General features: G+C 32.9%; 1 protein-coding gene across 1 annotated transcript; it reads left to right on the top strand.

Annotated features, from left to right (window-relative positions):
• The first annotated feature begins 510 nt into the window (after window positions 1–510).
• LOC114422261 (UDP-glucose:glycoprotein glucosyltransferase-like) lies at window positions 511–18,392 on the top strand. Its single transcript, XM_028388532.1, has 37 exons — window positions 511–811; window positions 880–1,284; window positions 1,386–1,539; window positions 2,001–2,172; window positions 2,724–2,797; window positions 3,853–3,949; window positions 4,062–4,174; window positions 4,275–4,390; window positions 5,391–5,448; window positions 6,286–6,438; window positions 6,533–6,631; window positions 6,727–6,873; window positions 6,980–7,048; window positions 7,864–7,955; window positions 8,103–8,265; window positions 8,685–8,819; window positions 8,895–8,994; window positions 9,089–9,183; window positions 9,322–9,434; window positions 9,573–9,783; window positions 10,057–10,125; window positions 10,270–10,415; window positions 11,322–11,423; window positions 11,617–11,764; window positions 12,533–12,589; window positions 12,672–12,802; window positions 13,503–13,591; window positions 13,718–14,064; window positions 14,189–14,278; window positions 14,528–14,592; window positions 15,520–15,622; window positions 15,745–15,903; window positions 16,058–16,198; window positions 16,325–16,368; window positions 16,456–16,570; window positions 17,442–17,594; window positions 17,700–18,392. Exons 1-37 carry the CDS (start codon window positions 615–617, stop codon window positions 17,868–17,870), a joined length of 4,893 nt encoding a protein of 1,630 aa, XP_028244333.1. The 5' UTR covers window positions 511–614; the 3' UTR covers window positions 17,871–18,392.
• Window positions 18,393–22,479: the final 4,087 nt, after the last annotated feature.

Below are 22,479 nucleotides of genomic sequence, written 5' to 3' on the forward strand. Positions count from 1 at the left end.
CTAAATCTATGGTGGATCAAAATTATTAAATTTAAAAAACGTGGAGTCCAAAATTGAAAAATTATAAAAAACAAAAGTGGACTACTTAATCCTTTCTTATATTATATAATTATAATTATGGTTAAATATTTTATCCCTCTAATTTAACATTTTTTTTATTTTAATCCTCGTAAAATATATTTGTTTTAGTTTATCATTCTTAAAACATTTTAAATAATAAAAAAATACTTCAAATAATGAAACAAACGTTATCTCATCCACTTGAAAGAAAAAAATAAAGCAAATAAATTTTACTAGAATTAAAAAATTTAAACCTTATAACTATAATTGTAATTTACAATTTGAAGATCGAGATTTTGTACTTTCACTCTCAACTAAATGTTCTTAATATTGATTTATTAAATGCTAATTATATTTTATGAATTATAATTAACATTTATTTATGAATTGAAATATGGTCTAGTGGGGAAAAAAAAAAGATGAAAATGAAAACCCTTGTGAATGTGAAGAAAAGACCAGAGGAGAACAGAAGAGTGATAAAAACATAACAAAGTGGGATTTGGGTTATTGACTCAGAGAGAGAGAGAGTGAGAGCGTTGTTCTCCGAAGCGAACATGGGTGATCTGATTGAGTTGAGTGAGCGGGTGCGTGTGTATGTAATGGGTTATAGATCTGCATGTTTAGTTTTGATCCTTTTCCTCATCCTTGGAATTGGAACTGGAATTGCTTCGTCTGAGACTCCGAGGCCCAAAAATGTCCAAGCTTCCCTTGGCGCTAAGTGGTCCGGTACTCCTCTCCTTCTAGAAGCTGGGTACGCCTCCTTCCTTCCCTTCAATTTCATTTGTTTTTCATTATCAACAGCATTTCATTCATTCGCAGTGAGTTGTTATCTAAAGAAGACCCTCGCCTTTTCTGGGACTTCATCGACATTTGGCTCAATGCTGCTGCCGACGATCAATCTCATTCCGCAAAAGCTTGCGTCATCGAAATTCTACATCACGCTCGTCCTCTTTTGAGACAACCCTTAGCGTCCTTGTTCGAGTTCTCTCTTATTCTCAGATCAGCTTCCCCTGCTCTCGTGCTTTACCGCCAGCTAGCTCACGATTCTCTTGCGTCTTTCCCTCTCCAAGATGCTCGTGCTCATGCTGAAATCACCAAATTAGATCCCTTGCGTCTTGGGATAAGCCTCAAAAGCCCCGGAGGGAAGTGTTGTTGGGTTCACACTTCCCAAAACTTGTTTTTCGATGTCTCCCAACTGCTCTCATGGCTTCAAACTCAAACTCCGTCAGTACTTTGCTACTGCTTTTTTCTTTCTTTCTTTCTTTTTTTTTTCCAAACTTGATTCTTAATTAACACTATGCTGCATTGCGCTCCAACGTCGTTAGGGTGGGTGATTCGTCTCAGAGACCGCAACTGTTTGATTTTGATCATGTTCATTTTGATTCGAGTGCTGGAGGTCCAGTTGCTATACTTTATGGCGCACTTGGGACCGGTTGCTTTAAAGACTTTCATGCTGCACTGGCTGAAGCTGCCAAACAGGTCCTTTCTTTGCTTTCTGTTTATGCTGTTTAGGAAATATTATACTACCTCCGGCCCTAATTATAAGAAGCAAGTTGTAGTGTATTTACAAATTTGTTGCTTACTATTGTACAAAAAAGGATGCATAATGTATCTATATACTTAACCTTAAGATTAGAAAATACAAAATGGGAGAATTTCGATTGGAATAATTTAAAACGAAGGGAAAATAGCCACACCTATTGTTATTTATTTTCTGACAAAAGAAAACATCAACATGAAGAGAAGAAGACAGTTACAAATTTATAATTACCAACTGTCTTAAATTGGCGTCGATAACAGCTGTTATTGCTTATGATTCCTCTGTGGTAAATGTTTTTTTTTATTAAGACATACTTTGTTGGAATTATCCCCAAAACAATCTTTTAATGATTCTATACAGTTGCCTTGCAAATATTGACATGCTGTCCAAATGTTTTCAGGGAAAAGTTAATTACGTATTGAGACCGGTGTTGCCAGCTGGATGTGAAACAAATTTTGGCCACTGTGGCTCTGTTGGTGCAAGCGACTCAGTAAACTTGGGTGGTTATGGTGTGGAACTTGCTTTTAAGAACATGGAATATAAGGCCATGGATGACAGTGCAATTAAAAAAGGTTGGAACAATTGGCATGCTGTAGAGTGCAGATTACTCCTTAAGGTTTTATATTTTGAATGTAGAAGCAATTTTGTTTTCGAAAGTAGGTCATGATGAATTGTAATTGCTTTATTCTCCTTTTCATTTTTTTTAACTTGGCTCATAATGTTAGTAGTGTTATATTATTATAGAAACTAGACAGTATTTATTCTTTCCTTTAATTTCTGTGTATCATCTCAATGTTTGCATTTTCTATAGCTTGATAATTTTTTTGCTTAATCCCCTTCATGAAACTTCTCTTACTCCTGCCTTACTTTCCTTTTCATGTAATTTTGGTTCATTTTGTAGGTTAACAAGTCCTAATTCTCAATGTATTCTCTTGTTGTTTTGGCTTTGACCTTTCAAGTTGATAGTCCTATGAATTTTGATTATTGATTTGGAAACAGATAATCGAAAGAAGTATTTCCTAACAAATTCATTGGTCTTTTTAATGCATTATTCATCAAAATAAAATGTTCAAGGGTTTTTTTTAATTCCCTTATTATTTATTAATGCTGTTGTTGGTTGCAGGTGTGACTTTGGAGGATCCCCGCACTGAAGATCTTAGCCAAGAAGTCAGAGGATTCATATTCTCTAAAATTCTGGTTTGTACATCTCAATTCTCACCTATATTTGTTTTTCATCACACACGTGTAAGAGGAAAATTAATATTTTTAGGCACTGTCACTAGTTCTGCTATTTGTATCAAATTAAATTAGAAAGAGGTGTCTTCGGGTGCCAAATTTCTATCATGTAACAGTAACATACACTTTAGCCTTTTTTATGATTGATATATGCATAGTTTGACAAACGTTAGCCTGAGAAGTGACTTTAACTTCTATATGCTTTTGTTTATTAGGAATAAATGACAATTTGTATTGGTTGTTAAAAAGTGTCAACTTTCAATGACAAAAAAATTGTTTAAGGAGATATTGGTGTGACATCAATTGAGGAAGTACCAGTAGAAAGAGTAGATTGCAAGGTTTAGCCCTATAAAAAGGGGGAAAGAGAGACCAAGAAGGACATTGGAGAAAGTTGTTAAGAGGGATCTCATGGTGAACAATATTTATGAGGATTTGGTCAGTGGTGTCAAGTGATCCATATAACGGACCTCATCTATTGAGATAAGGCTTTTGTCATAATTGTTGTTGTTGAAAGTGTCAAAGGAAAACCACCAGTATATTAGATGTTTACATTGTAGCCAAAATGAGAAATTAATAAAAGAAGATAAAAAATAGAAACATAACCAGAATATACAGGAAAACATGACAACTGCATCACACTGGAGATTGGAGAATAAATTGGGAAAAAGGCCTTCTGCTAGTTTATTTTGATTATGAAACCATGGTGGCCACAATTCACCTCGAAGTTGAGACTTGAAATTGTTTATCTTGAATTGATAATTTGCTCATACATGCTAATATGCTCTAACCATTCATGTTATGAATGCTATGTTGAGTTCAAGACATCATAATTGCAGGTTCCTCTCAATTATTATAATATATTTTTCATGCTTTCTTATTCGGTTTGCATAATGTTATCTTTTTTTTTTGAGTGATGGCATTTTCTACTCTATCTGTTCGATATCAATAAATTGACATTCATATTTAAAATTTTGTTGTTTGTACATATGTATTTAACTGTTTGTGTTTATGTGCAGGAGCGTAAACCCGAGTTAGCATCTGAGATCATGACTTTCAGGGATTATCTATTGTCATCAACTGTATCAGATACACTTGATGTTTGGGAATTAAAGGGTATTGCTGTATTGGAATATTTTCTTTTTGTGATTATTGGAATTGATTGATAATTTATTCAGTTTAGTAGGGTTTAATGAACTGTGCTGTAATATATATTTTAATATAACAGATCTAGGGCATCAAACTGTACAGAGAATAGTCCGTGCCTCTGATCCTCTACAGTCAATGCATGATATCAATCAAAATTTCCCTAACATAGTTTCTTCTTTGTCTCGCATGAAGGTAAATAACTTTGTTACTTTCATTGGATGCTAACATAAGACAGTTTACTCCCAAGTAATTGTTTGTTGTTCTAATGGAACTGCGACGTGCTGTGCAACAGCTTGATGATTCTGTTCAAGATGAAATAATGGCAAACCAGCGGATGATCCCACCTGGCAAGTCTTTAATGGCTATCAATGGTGCTTTAGTCAATGTGGAAGATATTGACCTTTACCTGTAATATTTTTTTTCTCCTGCTGATATCATTTATCATTTATATTATAATGGCGAGATATTCTTTGTCCTTGGTATTTCATGTTTGCATCTGTGTTATAGCCTGAGGTTATTGTTTCTCCACTGTATATTCATATGAAGAAATTGCTATTGCATCCTGATGGTTTTTTGTTATGAACAATAAAGGTTGGAAGATTTAGATCAAGGTCCATTTATACTTCACTTTGTGTTTATTCTGTTTGACCCTATTTAAGGTAGCTAAGTTATCTGATGGAATTTCTCATTTTAGATACCTAGTTATTGGGTTACCTACACTTGTATATGCTTTTTTCAGCTAATTATTATTTTAAAGAATTATTTTTGGGTTCTAAGCAAGCAAACATTTGGTAGCCATTATTTGGTTGCGGTTTTGTGGGCCCAATTGTTTAATAGACACACAGATTTTCCAAAGGAAGTTGTGAGCTTGTGGTTATGGCTATTGGATTGTGATTATTTTGCATTGCTGGGGCATCTAGATTAATATTTAGCATGAATTCTTACCAAGGTTGGCAAACTTGAGAGTCTACGCAAACTTGTGTAGCTTCTTTAGATTTCAATTATAAATTCATAAGAATAAGAATTTACCTAATATAAATTATAAAAAAATAATGTTAAAAACTGTAATAACATATAACATAATACTCTTAATACAACAATAATTCAATATTTCAACTCCAAAATAAAGTAAAGTATGAAACCATAATAATAAAATGTGATAGTACACTGGTAATAAACATGATCAAACTAAATAAATGACCAAATCATACATAAACTCAAAATATAAGTTCCTAAAGTGAAAACATTTCAACATAGGATTAATTTCTTTAAATAATTTGAGCCTAATAAAATGTTACATTATGTTGGTTTCAAAAACAATGCATGAGCAGCATAAGACACTGGATGCCTTAAAGTCAAATTAAAAATTTAAAACTTCTGATATTCTATTCTTGTTATCTTTGATTAGGTTGATTGACTTGGTTCATCAGGATCTGTTGTTGGCTGATCAGTTCTCAAAATTGAAGGTGAATGCCATTTAATCTTAATTTTGGTTTATTTTTAGCATTGGATTAATTTCTAGCTAACTTCTTTATGGACCTAATATTAATGGACATGTGAATTTTTTTCTGCTGTATTCTAATACTTGAATGCGAGTGAGTCTGTATAGTTATAATTATAAATGATATAATAACAAAAAAATATGATAGGCCAGGTACCAGAGAAGAGATAATGAAAACTGAATGGAACTATATTATATTAACTGATATCAGGCCCTGGGTATGAGACTGTATACAAAAGAGAACATGAAGAAAATTTAAATGTCTCTAGGAAATTCAACAGTGCCTAGGCAGCCTAGCCTCTCCCAAACCCCAAATAATTCCAGTCCGTCTCACTAATCCCCCTTCTAGGCTTATAACCTCCCATACAACAGACTCACACATCCCTCCCCTCTGGTGCCAACTAGGTAGTTTGTTACTAAGTGGAGTAACTTCCTTATTTTTCTCTCTCTTGGGCATGGTCTGGTGCATCACATCTCTTGCCCCTCCTCACATATACCTTAGTGATCTTGGTTCTCGGGGTCTCATCGGAATACCATGTCATTTGATGTAATCAGTAATAGCCACCTAATAAGAGTTGGGAAAAAAATGTTGTAAAATGAGGAAAAAGTGAAGTAGTTAATGATATTGCTTTGGTGGAACAAATTGGCTGTTGGAACAGTAATGGTTACCGATTTGTATCCTTCCATTTCTCTTTAAAACTCACTTGTGTGTATCTGTTGTGAAAAATTGACATAGATATTTTGCTCTTGATTGATGTTTTGCCATGTATTTAGATTGTAATAGTGATCCCAGTAATTGCAGATACCTCATAGCACTGTGCGAAAATTGCTGTCAACTTCACCTCCTTCAGAGTCCAGTATGTTTCGCGTTGATTTTCGCACTACTCATGTACATTATCTTAACAACTTGGAAGAAGATGCCAAGTACAAAAGGTGGAGGAGCAATTTAAACGAGGTTAACTACTTGATTTTAAAACTAGACAACGTTATTATTTTCAAAGTATCCTTCCTGTAAATTTTCATCGGAACATAATCTTTTCTTTTTTTAGATCTTGATGCCGGTCTTCCCTGGTCAGCTACGTCACATCCGTAAAAATCTTTTCCATGCTGTTTTTGTTCTTGACCCAGCAACCATTTGTGGTCTTGAGGCAAGTTTATTTCCTCAAGCTTAACAATTTCACATTGTTCTTTGTAACTTTGTAAGTATTTCCCAGTGAAATCCCTCATATTTGGAACCTTGCAGTCCATTGATACGATCATATCATTGTATGAGAATAATTTTCCTGTGAGATTTGGGATTGTGCTGTATTCTTCAAAATCCATCACGCGGTTAGAGAATCATTCTGCCAAAGAGGATGGAGATAAATTTGAGGAGGATATATCCGATATGGTAATATTCACCTATGTTCAGAAATCAGAAGTATACACAAACATATTTTTGAGGAAATTTTACTGGCAAGTTTATGATACACTGTTTTTGCTGTTCCACTTTTCAGATTATACGTCTCTTCAGTTATATCAAGGGAAACCACGGCATTCAATTGGCTTTTGAGTTTTTGAGCAATGTATGGATTTTTTTCTTCAGTATTAGTTATCTTCTGTACACTGTTTCTATGACATTTTTTACCACTGTTTTTATTTTCATTAAAAATATTTATATACACTATTAAGATGACTGAAATCCAGAAGTATATATGTGTGGAGAAAACTGAAAGAAGTTTTTTTTTTTTTCGCTCAGCAAAAGTAATTATATATATATGTGAGTACCAGTGGTACTAAAGTTACAAGATGAGTTTAGGTAGGCAGCTGGTTCCGATAGCCAGACTTATTTCAGTCTGATAAGAACCAAGCTAGTCACCTTATATACTACTACAATATGCAGCAGCTGTTGAACATGCATATTATTCTGTCAATCTTGCAATACCAGTCTAAGTTCAGACTTTGAATCTGTCAAGTTTCTGATTTGATCCAAAACTTCAAATTGCCACCCTCGTGTTCAGACTTTGAATCTGTCAAGTTTCTGATTTGATCCAAAACTTCAAATTGCCACCCTCGTGATTCACACTGCTTTTTTTGTTTCCTTGTCTATGGCTGTATATTTATTTTTTCTTCTATATAATCACTAGAGAATTCAAGGATTTATAGTCTAGAGGTCATGGACCTTGTGTCCAAATATTTCACAGCCTCGTAAGTGGTTTCACCCTTTCCCCATTAACTTAGAAACAAAGGTAATCCTAATGCTTTCATATAATATGTGCACCTATTTTGTCTATAAGGTTCCAGTTTAACAATCTTTTTGTAATATGGATAATATGACATGACTGCATCATAGATAAGCTTTTTGTCAACACATTTTGACATTATTGTACATGTCTTGTAGGTTAACAAATTACGCATTGAATCAGATGATCATATAGATGATGCTCATCTTGAACTGCACCATGTTGAAGGGGCATTTGTGGAAACTATATTGTGAGTTTTGCTGGACTTTTCTGTTGACTAGCGTGCTTCTGACATTTCTCTAATATGGCACTTTTACTCTTGTTTTTGGTAACATTTTGTGTTTATATCTGTATTATTTATAGACATGGATTAAATATTCTCACTATTCTTCTTTAGGCCAAAGGTAAAATCCCCACCTCAAGAGATACTATTAAAGCTGCAAAAGGAGCCAGAGTTGAAGGAGTTGTCACAAGAAAGCTCCATGCTCGTATTTAAGCTTGGTTTGTCTAAGATTCATTGTTCTCTGTTGATGAACGGACTTGTTATTGATCCAACTGAGGTAATGACTTTTTGAATGTTTTCCTCTACCTGATCTTATTTCTAAAGCAACTATTTTTTAATCTTTGTGCAGTTCCATTTTTTTTCCTTTAGTAACCAGGGAATTCCTCCATTTGCAATATTTTATACTTTCTTTGATTGGAAATGTTTTTTTTTTAAAATATATTATTTCTTAATATTGTAACAGTTAACCAGTTTCACATTACTCTATAATGTGCACCCTTCACTACGAAGGATCCAGATCTATTTTAGTAGTGTGCTTCATGTGTTGTTTAACTTCAGGTCTACTTTGTGTTCAACCTTAGTTTCAAGTATTCAGTATTCATTATTAACTATAGTTAAATAATTAATGTGTTGTCATGATAGTGTTAATAAAATAAGCTTTTCTGCCACTTGTATATTTACAATTGATTTTACCAGGAGGCTTTACTAAATGCCTTGAATGATGAGACTCAAAGAATACAGGAACAAGTATATTTTGGACAAATAAAATCTCACACTGATGTATTAGATAAGTTCCTGTCAGAAGCTGGCATTCAACGTTATAATCCTCGGGTATGGTATTTTAATCATTTGCAACTTGGAAACTTGTATAATGACATTGCACTAACCAACTTCTATTTGGTGTAGATTATTTCTGATAATAAACCAAGGTTCATATCTCTGTCTAAGTTTATTTTTGGAGAGGCATCTATACTGAATGATATTGACTACTTGCATTCTCCTGGAAGTAAGTCGTTGAACATGTTAGAAATCAGTAGGTTCATTCTTACATTCTGGTTTTTTTTTGGTCTTAACATGTGGATTGTTTTTATGCAACCCAGCAATGGATGATTTGAAGCCTGTGACACATCTTCTTGCTGTTGACATCACTTCAGGGAGTGGCTTGCATTTGCTTCGCCAAGGCTTAAATTACCTGGTTAATATTGATTTGCAATTCTGTTTAACATTCTTCCTTTTAGCTTTTTTTCTCCTAATGCCTATCAAGAGTTGACCTACCTATTCAGTACTTCTGAATCTGCACATCATTTTATTTTATTTTCTCATTATGCTACAGAGAGAAGGGTCCAAAGAAGCTCGCATAGGTTTTCTGTTTAGTGCCAATCAGAGTACAGATTCATTTAGCCTCCTTTTTGTGAAGGTTTTTGAAATCACTTCATCTTCATATAGGTTTGTTTTTTTAATTGTGGAATTAGTTGACTTTTAATTGATTGATTTATTAGTATTTAATTCTGTAGTTTTGCAAATTTCTTTTCGAAGCTATGCTATGGTTTTATATCAATTGTGTGAATGCATGGTTTTATACAGCCATAAGAAGAACGTGTTAGACTTCTTGGAACAGTTGTGCTCACTCTATCAGCAGAAATACTTGCTTTCATCAGCTGTGGAAGCTGACAGCATCCAAGCATTTATTGATAAGGTCTGTGAGCTTGCTGAGGCTAATGGGTTACCATCTGATGGCTATAGATCTGCCCTCCCAGAATTTTCTGCGGATGAAGTGAGAAGGCATTTGAGCAAGGTACTTCTGGTTACTTAGCCATTTAAACAATTAAAGTTTGGTGCACATCTGACCGATCAATGCTCCTCCTCACATCTGACCTTGTTTTTATTTGATCGTAGTACCTTTTAGAATTTGTTCTTTGCTTCTCTTGCTTTCTCCGCTTGTTTCTCCCCTTCATGTATATATTTTGTGGAGTTATGCACTGTTCTAGTCTCAATCTCAGAGCCTTTCACTGACTTTTGTTCTTCGGTAATCATGAAAGCTTGTATTAATGATGTTTTTTGCTTTCAGGTTGAGAACTTTTTTCATAGGGTACTTGGGTCTGAATCTAGTGCTAATGCTGTCTTCACTAATGGAAGGGTAAGATTGTCTTGGTTTCTGATTATTTCATAGTGAACTTGGTTTCTGTTATGTCATTGTGTGATATTCAAATTTGATTAGCTTTTCATCAATGATAGGATCTGTCTGTCCTCCTGGATTAACCTTAGCATTTATGTTTTATAGGTAACCTATCCTATTGATGAAAGCACATTTTTGAGCCCTGATCTGCTTCTTCTTGAATCAATAGAGTTTAAGCAGAGGACAAAGCACATTTTGGAAATTATTGAAGAAGTAAAATGGCAGGATGTTGACCCTGACATGCTGACAAGGTTTCTTGATCTTTGCTCTAAGTGTTTTTGATTGGTATTCTGTGGTTATTGCTTTGTGTTACATCTATCATCTTCTCATTACAAATTTTCAATTTTGCTTGGTATGAGAAGTGCATAAGTTGATTTTAGCTTAGGGAGACACTCTATTCATTTTACCTTCTTATTTTCTTCTCGTATAAATGTATATCATTATGGGAGAAATAAATAAGAAAAAAAATGAATTAAGCTTCTCCCATTAGCTCAAATTAGCTTTTGCAAAAGCTAATTTGTAGAAGCTCTCTCATTTAACTTATCCAAAATCTGCTGATAAAAAAAAAAAAAACTTATCCAAAATCTGATTTTAACTTGTACATAAGCTAATTTTAGCTTATGGGAGAAGCTCAAGTCATTTCCCTTCTTATTTTTTTCTCTTAGAAGTTCTTATTGAAAAGTTTATCTAAACAGGGTCTAAGCATATATGACTATGTGGATTACACCAGTTATTTTCTCTATGCTTTCTGGGGGCTGCATGAGCATATTCCACTTATGTGGTCTTCTGGGCAATATTTTACATACAAGTTAAAGACAAACATAATGTGATTCCTAGCATTAAGAGAGAAATGATAGTTTAGAACGAGTGCAAGTTTAACAACACTTTGATTGGCTGTTCGTAGTCTGTGGTCTTTTAGTCTCTGTTTTTTGCAGTCCTTAGTTAGATGTTATGCTTGACGTTAAAACTTGTTCATGCTAAGAGTTTGTTTAATTGTTTTAAGAAATCCATATAAAATGCTTGAAGCATTTATTATGTGTTTTTCTTTTTCAGCCATTGATGGATAGAATTTGCAAATGTTAATTTATAGTTGTCCAATCTTTATGTTTTCAGAAAATTTGACAGTTCTTTAATCTTCCCTTATGCTTTTTTTGTAGCAAATTCATTAGTGATATTGTCATGACTGTATCATCTTCAATGGCTACGAGAGAGCGAAGTTCTGAAAGTGCTCGTTTTGAGATGTTGAATGATCAACATAGGTAATATTGGTTAGTTACTGTATACTCAATTTAAAATAGAATGAAAAGTAGAAGAGTAAAGGCATGAATTGTGCTTGAATTTATTTTCTTAAGGTTTATTCATGTATAGATTGCTGAATTAAGTTTTAACTGTATAATTATACATATATATATATATATATATATTAAAAATTAATACCATTGTTTTTTGCAGTGCTATTATTCTACATAATGAAAATTCTAGCATTCACATTGATGCTTGTCTCGATCCTTTAAGTCCAACCAGTCAGAAGTTGTCTGGAATTCTTCGAGTTTTGTGGAAATACATTCAACCCAGCATGAGGATTGTTCTGAATCCATTGGTTGGTTGATGTCTATATTTCTATTTACACTTTTATTTTTTAAACATTCCAGTTTTCTGTTATGCAGCTATTCCTTCTTTAATAGTCTTGTGTGTTTTGAATAAAAATAAGATAAAAAGAGAATTGTAACTGTTGTCTCTTTCACCTGGAATTTGAGAAAACAAAAGCCAAAGTATTGTTGGTCTTGTGAGTAAGCTGTGAACTCCCCTTAAATCTGGCTCTACTAAGGTCCAAAGCCATCTATTATTACGCTGTATGTTTGTGCCCTTTTTCAGTTGGCCTTTGCATTGCTACTTCTATCTGAACTGGTATTTTTTATTTTGCTTACTCCTTTTGCACTTCTGTCTATATAAGCTTGCAGAAATAGCTCATTCATTCTACTACATTGGTAATTTATTAGCTTGTAACTTTAACACCCTATTTTATTATATGGAATTTGGAAAATATAATTTAAAATGAGTAATATTTTTTCTTGATTTCCAATCATGGGGATAAGACTGCATACATCTTACCCTCTCATTCACAGTTGTTGTAATGGAAACCTTGTTTGTCTCATATATATATATATATATCAATATATATCATACTGTTCTCGTGTATTGTAAACCTCTTCTTATTGCTTTACATTTGGCTTTTATAGATTCTTTGACTCTGAGATTTATTACCTAAAAATGTGGCATTTTTGCTACAACTATTAGCTATATTTTCTTTTAGTTTACTGCCTACGTATTGTGCCAATTTTCAATGCCGTTTTTCATTTCATGGCAGAGTTCCCTTGCTGATCTTCCTCTGAAGAACTACTACAGATATGTAGTACCATCAATGGTATATATTACACTTTTAGCCTGGAGATAATTTCAGATAAGATTTGAGGTTTGGGTACTTTAGTTTTTTTATTATTTTGCAGGATGATTTTAGCAGTGCTGACTCTTCAATCAACGGCCCAAAGGCATTTTTCGCTAACATGCCATTGTCTAAGACTCTCACCATGAATCTTGATGTTCCCGAACCTTGGCTTGTTGAGCCTGTTATTGCTGTGTATGTATTATCCTTAACATTTTGTTGGCTATAAAACCATTCACAAGCCTCCACTTAACAGCTAAAGATTTTAGTTGGTTCAAACTGGTACCCTAAAAGATTGATCTATTTGGTGGTGGTTTACGAATAATTCTATATCTACAAGACTGTATGCTAATTTACTGATTGCTTGATTCATCTTTTTTTCTGTCTACTTGTGTGGAAGTACAAAAGGTTTAAGGACAGGTGTTGAAGTAAATCACATTGACCCCACTCTTCTTTAATTACTACAATGTTAAACTATTCTAGAATCTAGACATGCTATTATATTTTACCTCAAAACACCCCTATCTTTGATAATAAAGAAGCATGTGATATGTAAACTGCAAAGAAGAATAGAGACGGGCTCTGCATCTAAAGATTCTAAACTTGAGTTGGTTTCATAACTAGTATAAGGTGCAGACTTTAAAACAAAAGCATTGAATCAAGTTAAATTGGTGAGTTCAAGTATAAATGAATGCTGCATATTTCTGTGTCAATAGAAAGCATTCATCTTGTTCTTTCTGAAACAAAGAAGGAAAGTGGATGTAAATTTGCCTTTCCTCCAGAGTAGGTTTGTTCAATCAATTTAATGTATTCTCTATGCATGTGTATGTGCAATGGCTACTTTTGTGAACTATAAATTTCTTTGTAGTATTTATTATGATTTCTCATGTTGCAGTCATGACCTGGATAACATTCTGCTTGAGAACCTTGGTGATACAAGAACATTGCAAGCAATTTTTGAACTTGAAGCTCTTGTCCTAACAGGTAAAATTGCATTTTTATTTAAATAAATAGGCTGGTGATTCCTTTTGATACCATCATAAAGCATTAATTGTTAAATAATACATTCTAAGAATCCATTGTTGTTCTTTTCAATTGTTCATGTATTAGGTCATTGCTCTGAGAAAGATCATGATCCTCCTCGAGGTCTTCAGTTGATTCTTGGAACCAAAACTACACCCCATTTAGTTGATACCATTGTGATGGCTAATCTTGGATATTGGCAAATGAAAGTCTCTCCCGGGGTTTGGTTCTTGCAGCTTGCTCCTGGTAGAAGTTCTGAGCTCTATATTTTAAAGGAAGGCGTTGATGGGATTCAGATTAAACAATCATCAAAATTCATTATTATTAATGATTTACGGGGTAAAGTAGTTCATATGGATGTAGTGAAAAGAAAGGGAAAGGAACATGAGAAATTGCTGATTTCTGATGATGATGCTCCACAAGATAAGAAGAAAGTGAGTGCTTGGATTTGAAAGTTGTTTTTTGAAAATTATTTGTGTCAAAGTAAAAGAAAGCAAAAATTATCCTTTAAATGCAAAACAAGTGCAAATCCTCACAGATTTCTTTGATTTTTTGTAGGAAAGTAGCTGGAATTCTAACTTACTGAAATGGGCTTCTGGTTTCATTAGTAGTAATGAACAACCTAAAAATGCTGAAACCAATTCACCAGTGAGTTTTTCTTCGTTGTTTCTTCATCCTGTTCCTTTTGCATGGATTCATTTACTCTTATTAGATTTCCTTGAAAATATGATTCCGAAATTCTCAAGAACACATCATATAATCGAACCTGGTATTGTGTTATAAAATGTTTAATCTGATTTGTGTTGTATTTCTGCTTCAATGCTTTGAAATTGAATTATGTAATTCTTTGCTTGAGATAGCTGTGGTTTTAGTTGACTGAACCTTTTTTCATAATAGGAGAAAGGAAGGGGTGGACGCCATGGAAAAACGATTAATATCTTTTCAATTGCTTCTGGACACTTGTAAGTGATTCCCTTATATTGACTTGATATTATACTGTGCTTTTAATTATGGCTTATCTTTTGGTCTCTTTTCAGTTTTGATTTTGACTTTTAAACTCTTCATCTCTTTCTCGTCGTTTGAATTTTGAAAGTTAAGAAATATTTTCATTGATCTAAAATCTCATAGGGATATTGATGGAACTGTCACATGTATGTGGCATGGCAAAAAATAAAAATAAAAATTGCTGAGCAAAAAGTATCATGACATCTATTTAATGTGTGGCAAAAACTTTGCCTGTTTTCTGCTCCTTCATGAAATTACTTCTTCCTCATCTATTTGTTTTACATAGGTGGAATTTGGAAGAGTTTATGTGAAGTTTATTTTATTTTATGTATAATGAAAACTCCCCTAAGCTCTTTTTATCTTATTCGAATAAGTTTCATGTTCAAATTTATGGCATAAACTCTCGTGATAAAAGCTTATTGAATAAATGCCTAAACTATTTGCCTAAATGCACCCTTAGAGGCTGCATTAGCCCATTAGGAGGGTCTATGCCAGGAAGAATAGGGAGGTCAGTGGGAAATTAGAGCCTTAAGTTGATATTTTTAATAGATAAAACTCACTGTAGGCACTGCTATTTGGTGACATGAAAGAGGGAGTTAGGATGATGATTATATTCAGATGCTTTGAATGTAAGGATTTTGGGAGGTTAAACCTATCTAAATTTTATGAAACACAAGTTGGGTGTTCATGGATTTACCTGATAGCAAATATGTAGGCAAAAGTACACTTCTAAATGCATATTACATTATACTTAAATTCTATACTTTTTTTTGTATGTTGATAGTTATTTATCACCTAGTGGCTATTGTTGTTGTTAGAGTTATTTAGTTTCTATCATCACAAATGCAATCTTCACTTTGTTTTGGTTGATGTATTTTTGCCAGATATGAACGCTTTCTAAAGATTATGATTCTAAGTGTTCTAAAGAATACACACCGTCCAGTTAAATTCTGGTTCATAAAGAACTACCTGTCTCCTCCTTTTAAGGTTATACATCCACACAGTATATGCCTCAATGTTTATTCATTTGTATATTGGAACTTTAAAGTGGAATATAATGAGTTTGCTCAACTTCCTCGAACTATTTTGCTTGTTGTCTTAACAAACAGGATCTGATTCCTCACATGGCTCAAGAATATGGTTTTGAATGCGAACTAATCACCTACAAATGGCCTACATGGTTGCATAAGCAGAAAGAAAAGCAGCGAATAATTTGGGCATATAAAATTTTATTCCTTGATGTCATCTTTCCCCTTTCCTTGGAGAAGGTATCATGATTTTCTTCTTCTGCATCAAATCCCATGCTTTTATTTTGTTCTCTTCTGCACTCTTAATGTCATGGTGTCACATGCACCACACATGGCATTGACAAGGATGCTGGTAATGAAAAGAAAATTTTTACTTAAAAATTTGTGTTTGCAGGTCATTTTTGTAGATGCTGATCAGATTGTCAGGACTGACATGGGAGAACTCTATGACATGGACATAAAAGGAAAACCTCTGGCATATACTCCATTTTGTGACAACAATAGGGAGATGGACGGCTATCGGTTTTGGAGACAAGTAAAGGCCTCTGCTGAACTTCAATTTATTTATATCATTTGTATTTCTGGTCATTGTACATGAATTCTTGGCATAGATGCAGCATAGAATACTAACTTCTTTGTTGACCTTATTCTTGTGGTATAGGGTTTCTGGAAGGATCATTTGCGGGGAAAACCATACCATATTAGGTTAGTGAGTACTTTCTTGATTCTTTTGCCAAAAGTAAGTTGGAGTTAATTCAGTTCTCTGATTATTGTTTCCATTTCTGCTTGCAGTGCTTTGTATGTTGTTGACCTGAAGAAGTTCCGAGAGACTGCATCCGGAGATAATCTCAGAGTTTTCTATGAAACCCTTAGCAAGGATCCAAATAGTCTAGCCAACTTGGATCAGGTTAGAGGTTTGAGTGAGTGCAGTAGTTCTTGTTCATTTTTTTAGTTGTGAAAAAATTGCTTAAACTTACAAGGTTAAGTATGGTTCAATGGTTTCTGTAACTACAACATGCAGCAACACGTGAGATCTCAGTGCACAGTAAATGATTGCTTTTTTATATTGAAAAATATTACTTCAGTTTTGACTGAAACTTTATAAGATTGAAGGCAGTGAGGTTCAATCTTTAAACCAAAGTCACTGCAGCTCTAGTACCATGCTGGAAAAGAAACCTATCGTAAAACCGTTAGCTGTTAAATGAGGGTCCAAAAGTAGCTGTTTAACTTTTAATAAAGATGCTGATGCCTTATCATTAGTTATATAACCAAATTCTTCTCATTCATATAGTATAACCCTGTAGCGATTTTCTTAAAAAAATATGGAGCCCTCCCAATTAAAGAAAATAACATGTAAAGAAAACTTTGGGCATTTTTACCATCAGGTCTCCTTGTTTATATATTTGGTAATGACTGTTTGGTTAATTTTTTTGTAGACCTTGTGAATTTGATTATTCTATAGTGTGTTGTATTTCTTAGGCAGGCTTAACTAACATACATTTGTTTTTTTTATAGAAATGTTAGCATGCTATACCTTTTGTGTATTTTAAGAAAACCAAAATTATAGCTTCTATAGGTCTTTTCGTGTAAATTATTTTTTTGGCCCTTTTTGACTGATTAAGTTATGGGTTTCTTGTATGTGGTTTCATGTTATTTTATAGAGACGACCACATACTCATTTACTTCTAATGTAGCACCTGTTGCCCTTGGTGTATATCATTTTTTTTTTTTTTTGTTTTTTGACGGACCTTAGCTGAAATTTGCATTCAATGGTTCAGGATCTTCCTAATTATGCTCAGCATATTGTTCCCATTTTCTCTCTGCCACAAGAATGGCTTTGGTGTGAGTCATGGTGTGGTAATGCTACAAAATCAAAGGCGAAAACAATTGATCTGTGCAACAATCCCATGACAAAAGAACCCAAACTTCAGGTGAAAAGTCTCTTTGTTCTTGTAAACTCATCATATTATCGCTGACATGTTTGCAGCTCCTTCACTTCACACATATTTTTAACTTGCCTCCACTTTGATCTTTAGGGTGCAAGACGAATAGTATCAGAGTGGCCAGACCTTGATTTGGAGGCAAGTAAATTCACTGCACGGATCTTAGGTGATGATCTAGAACCTTTGCAATCCCCTAACCAATCAAAGGATTTGACTAGCGAAGGTGCATTGAAAGAGGACTTGGAATCCAAGGCAGAGTTGTGAACATGATAGACAAAAGTTTTGTGCAAGTCAAAGTTCCTGAAAAAAAAAACTGTTCCTTGATGCAATTTGGCACCGCATAGCATCATGATATCTTTCTGATCATGGACTGCCTGGCTGATATATTTGCATTCCCACCAAACACAATTAACAACAGTGGAGTGCAATGAAGATTTGCCTTCTCTGTTGGCCAGTTCAAGGATCATAAAGAAAATTTTGATTAGATAGAAATGTTAGTGAATTTTTAATCTTGACATAAACGCAATTAAAGCCAACATGGTTGCCTATCCATGCTGATTAAGCCGGTACACCGGCAGGCCGCAACCAATGCCTCCAACCCCCTGCCCCATTAATGCCCTTTGTTTTACGTTCTTATCAACAATAAATATTTTCTTTACAGTAGGGGAAAACTGGGATTTAGCAATGGCCAATATAAGACCGCTATAGACTTGTAGTGTAACATTATTCTCTTTATTTGCTGATTATTAATCTCTCCCTTGCAATGGGTGGTGCATTGCAACGACCTCCGGCTACCTCCCCTATTTCACCCCTTTATAAATTATTATAATTGTCCTTATAATAAATTTGGAGAACTAAATCTCGTCTGGAAGATTTATAGTATGTTTGGATTAGTTTCATGGTGAGAAATAATCATTTTTCACAGTGAAGGTAAAACAACAAATATTTGTATTTATTTTTTCATGGTATCACCGTGATTTTGTGGGGTAGAATTGTTTCTTGCATGTTATCCAAGCATACTATTAGATTAAGCATTAAGATCGATTTAAAAATGTTTTTCACTTTTGTAAAACCTGTGAGATGAATTGGTGTTTTATTTTGAATCGGTCGTTCACTTGTAGAGATTGCCATGTTAGTTGCTGATTTGTGAAAGATTAAATTATAGTGTTTGGTTCAGGTTTCATGTTATTTCCAGATGGCAAAAAGAGATTGTCGTTCAGTTGAGTTCAATGATGTCAAACTATGCGTAGACGAAGTGTTAAAATTCATGATATCCTGGACAATGTCTTGAGCTACTGTTGTAATGCGTGCTACGAACCAATTGAACAGCAACATTTGACAAATTACAAAGGATTTTCTTTGGCAGTTGCATATTTCATCATGAATGAGGGTTATTGCAAAATGTTTTACTGATGACAATATTGTCGGTTTTATTGACATTAGTCTTGAGGGTAGATGATAACAAAATCATAAGATTATTAATTATTAATAACTTGCCACCCTGATTGTTGTTTATAGTTGCAGCTAACATAATCTTGATGTGGGTATGTTGAAGGATTATGATTTGAATTTGCAGTTCTTCCGAAAGTCTTAGATTTTTTCTTTTCTTTTTGGGGACAACATCGATAAATCATTTTCAGATTTTATGAATCTGCGACCATGGTTGTTACTGTTGAAAGCCTTGTGGAAATCCCTAACACACATGTTCCACAGAAAGTGATCAATGTGACCAAGTGACTTGGACCCAACTAAACAAAATGAGACCAGGTGACAGGGATCCAACTTAACAAAATAGACCAAGTAATCAAATGTATGTGGCTTTGCATTGAAATGCAGAGATCATTTTTGAAAACTATAACAACCAGAGTGAATTAGAAAAAGTGCTACAGCCGGCTTTTTTTTAAATAAAAGCAGTTTTATACCTTTTAATGTGTTTGTTTAAACTTTTTTCTTCTTATTTTAAGAAGTAAATTTTGAGCCTGTTTGTTTAAGCTTATATTTTTTTAAAATGTTTTTTAATAAAGAAAACACTTTTTTTTTATTTGTTTGTCTAAATTATTTTCTCTAAGAAGCAAATTCTATTTTTTTAAAAGTGATTTATTAAAAAAATGTTTTTTTTATAGTTTAAACAAACTAATTTCTTGTTTGCTTCTTAAAAAAATATTTTTAAAAGAATATTTTTTATAATTTAAAGAAACTGTCCCCTAACTAATTAAGTTGAAAATTTTCATCCAAAATAATTTTCGTGTAACATGAAAATTTTTGTTCCATAATAATCATTGTGTATGAAGAAAAAATTTGTTTCAAAATAATTATATTTTAATTTTTCAATACATTAATTATTTTTTGTCACTTATACTCCTTAAAATATTAATGATATGGGCAACAAAAAATAAAAATGAATTAATGATGTTTATGTTAATTTTGTAAAAATGACTATTTTTTTAACCATTTATTAATTTTTGTTGCTTTATGTATTATTACGACAATTATAATGAAATGGAAGAAGTAATAGTTAATTATACCATTTTTTATAGAAAATTAAGGATCAATTTTCTCAAATTTAAAAGAATGTAATTTTAAAATAAGAGATTTTTTAAAAAAATTTAAAAAAAATAGAATTTACTTCTTAAAAAAAACAAGCAACTATTTTTTTTAAACAGAAATAGTTTAGATAAACGCATCAAAAAAAAAAAAAACAACAGAAAATTACTTATTTTATTAAAACAATTTTCTTAACAAATAAATTTAAACAAAATGAATCCTATACATGAATAAACAGTTGTTTATTTGACAATATAATTAAATTAGTTTTTATCATTAAGTGTGCCAATCATCAGTTCAAGTTTAACCAATAGTTCTTATCTGGAAAAGTAATGGGGTCCAATTTGGTTTTCAGGAAAATAGGGCAGCAAGCAACTGTATGTGACTTTTTGGCCTTTCCAACTGTATGTAAAGTTGGTGGTTGGTGTCACATATCTAATTATCTTTTTCTTTCTTTCTGCTTAAACACCCCTAATATATATATTCAGCAAAATTTCAATATTGAAGTAAAAAAGAATGATGCACTAATTAGCAATGGGGACGTCTGTCAGGGGAGGGTATGGTTGTATGCAATGAGTACTCTTTTGACATTATGAACCGGAAATGAAAATGGAAATGCCCCACCCACCCTTTATCGTATCTTGTTCATAACATTAGTGCTAAGATTTTAACAAGTGGTTTGGTTGCTCAGAAGGCACAATTGCCATTATTTTTGTTTCAAATTTAAATCATTCATAGTGAAAATAGCAATGAACAATAATAATTAAGTAGCCAGCCAATATGGAGAAATGAATCAATTAAGTGCAACATTGGTTCTTTCTTCTACTGGCTCAATCAATTAAGTTCCTTGATGTGAACAAAGAATACAGAATTACCTTGAGTGCAAAAGAGATGCCGCAGAGGGGAACAAAAATAACATGGTTAAAATCAACCTAGTGATCTGATAGTGGTCATCATTCCCCTTAGTCCACGGTTTCTGTCGACACAAATAGTGGGTTTCGAATATGCAATGCAGTGAAACGAGGTTGCTCCCATAATTAAATTAAATAGATAAAGTGATCGCCAACTTATTATTTAGTTTTCATTGAAAAGTTAAAACATTAGTACAGTACTGAGTGTCGCCATAGCCAATGATCCATAGCTGCCGGCATGACGCGTCTTTATATCGATCACTCAGATACCCATTTTACATATTTCTAGAAAAAAAAATGATAGAATATAGAATTTTGAAATTTTTATCATACAAGATCCAGTTGGTGAGAAATAAATTCTTATTTTAAAAGAATATAAATTCGATTTTCGTGATTCGATATGAGAAATAATCTAGGTATTTTTTAAGTTTGTCCTACAAATCATTTGGCTTTAAGTGCTTATTTGCTTTTAACTTGGGTTAAGAAAGACATTTTCATTTAATTCTGAAACATGGATGCTTCCAACTTCTTACAACGGTTTTTTTTTATGCATTTGCTTTTCGCAGCTTTCTTTTAATTAGGTATATATTTAGTTTAGGAAGGAAAATAAAAGTGAAAAGAAAGGAAAAGAAATAAAAATTGAGATGAATAATTTTGAACATGTATTATTTGTGTAATTTTTTATTTTTGTTGTATTTTTTGGATAAAGAATTCAACTTTGATAATGGTATTTTTCTTCCATTCCCATTGTTATTGTGGAAGAGTTGGATCAAGTGCTAAATTCATATTATTTCTCTTTAAAGCGTTAGGTACATATTTATTAGGAGCCATACTTCATCACATATTTTGATGAGACATATGTTAAAAAAAAAAAGATATAGCTAGTTGTGAATTTGTGATAAGATAATAACAGTTTTTTTTTTTAAGTTGTAAAATAAAATAACGTGTGTAAAAAAGGTGCGTAACGTTATTATTTTCTTTTAAATCATCATCACCACCACAAAAGCTATGATGTCGGTTAGTTTACGACTTCTGGTGAGTTTGTGACAACATCCCTACCAAGATAAGCCAATGTGATTCCGATAGTACTTTCTACCTTAATTTATTTATCGCAGCATATGATAATTAATAATGATAAAAAAATCACCTTGATTTCCCTTAAGTACGATTTAGGTTAGAACCTTAAGAATAGAGTAAACATGGTTAAGAATGGAACATCATTCAAATTTTTAATGAAAATTAATCATCAATCAAATTGATAAATATTTCATATAAATAATATAATAACAAATAATAATAATAAAACATCCCTAAAAATTTCACAAAATAATTTAATTTATTATAATTTTTACATTATTAATAGAATTTATAATTTTTAAAACAACTATCACAAAAGGTAATTGTCTTCCCATACATAA

Source organism: Glycine soja, chromosome 8 (genome assembly GCF_004193775.1).
Source record: "Glycine soja cultivar W05 chromosome 8, ASM419377v2, whole genome shotgun sequence".
Lineage (NCBI taxonomy): Eukaryota > Viridiplantae > Streptophyta > Magnoliopsida > Fabales > Fabaceae > Glycine > Glycine soja.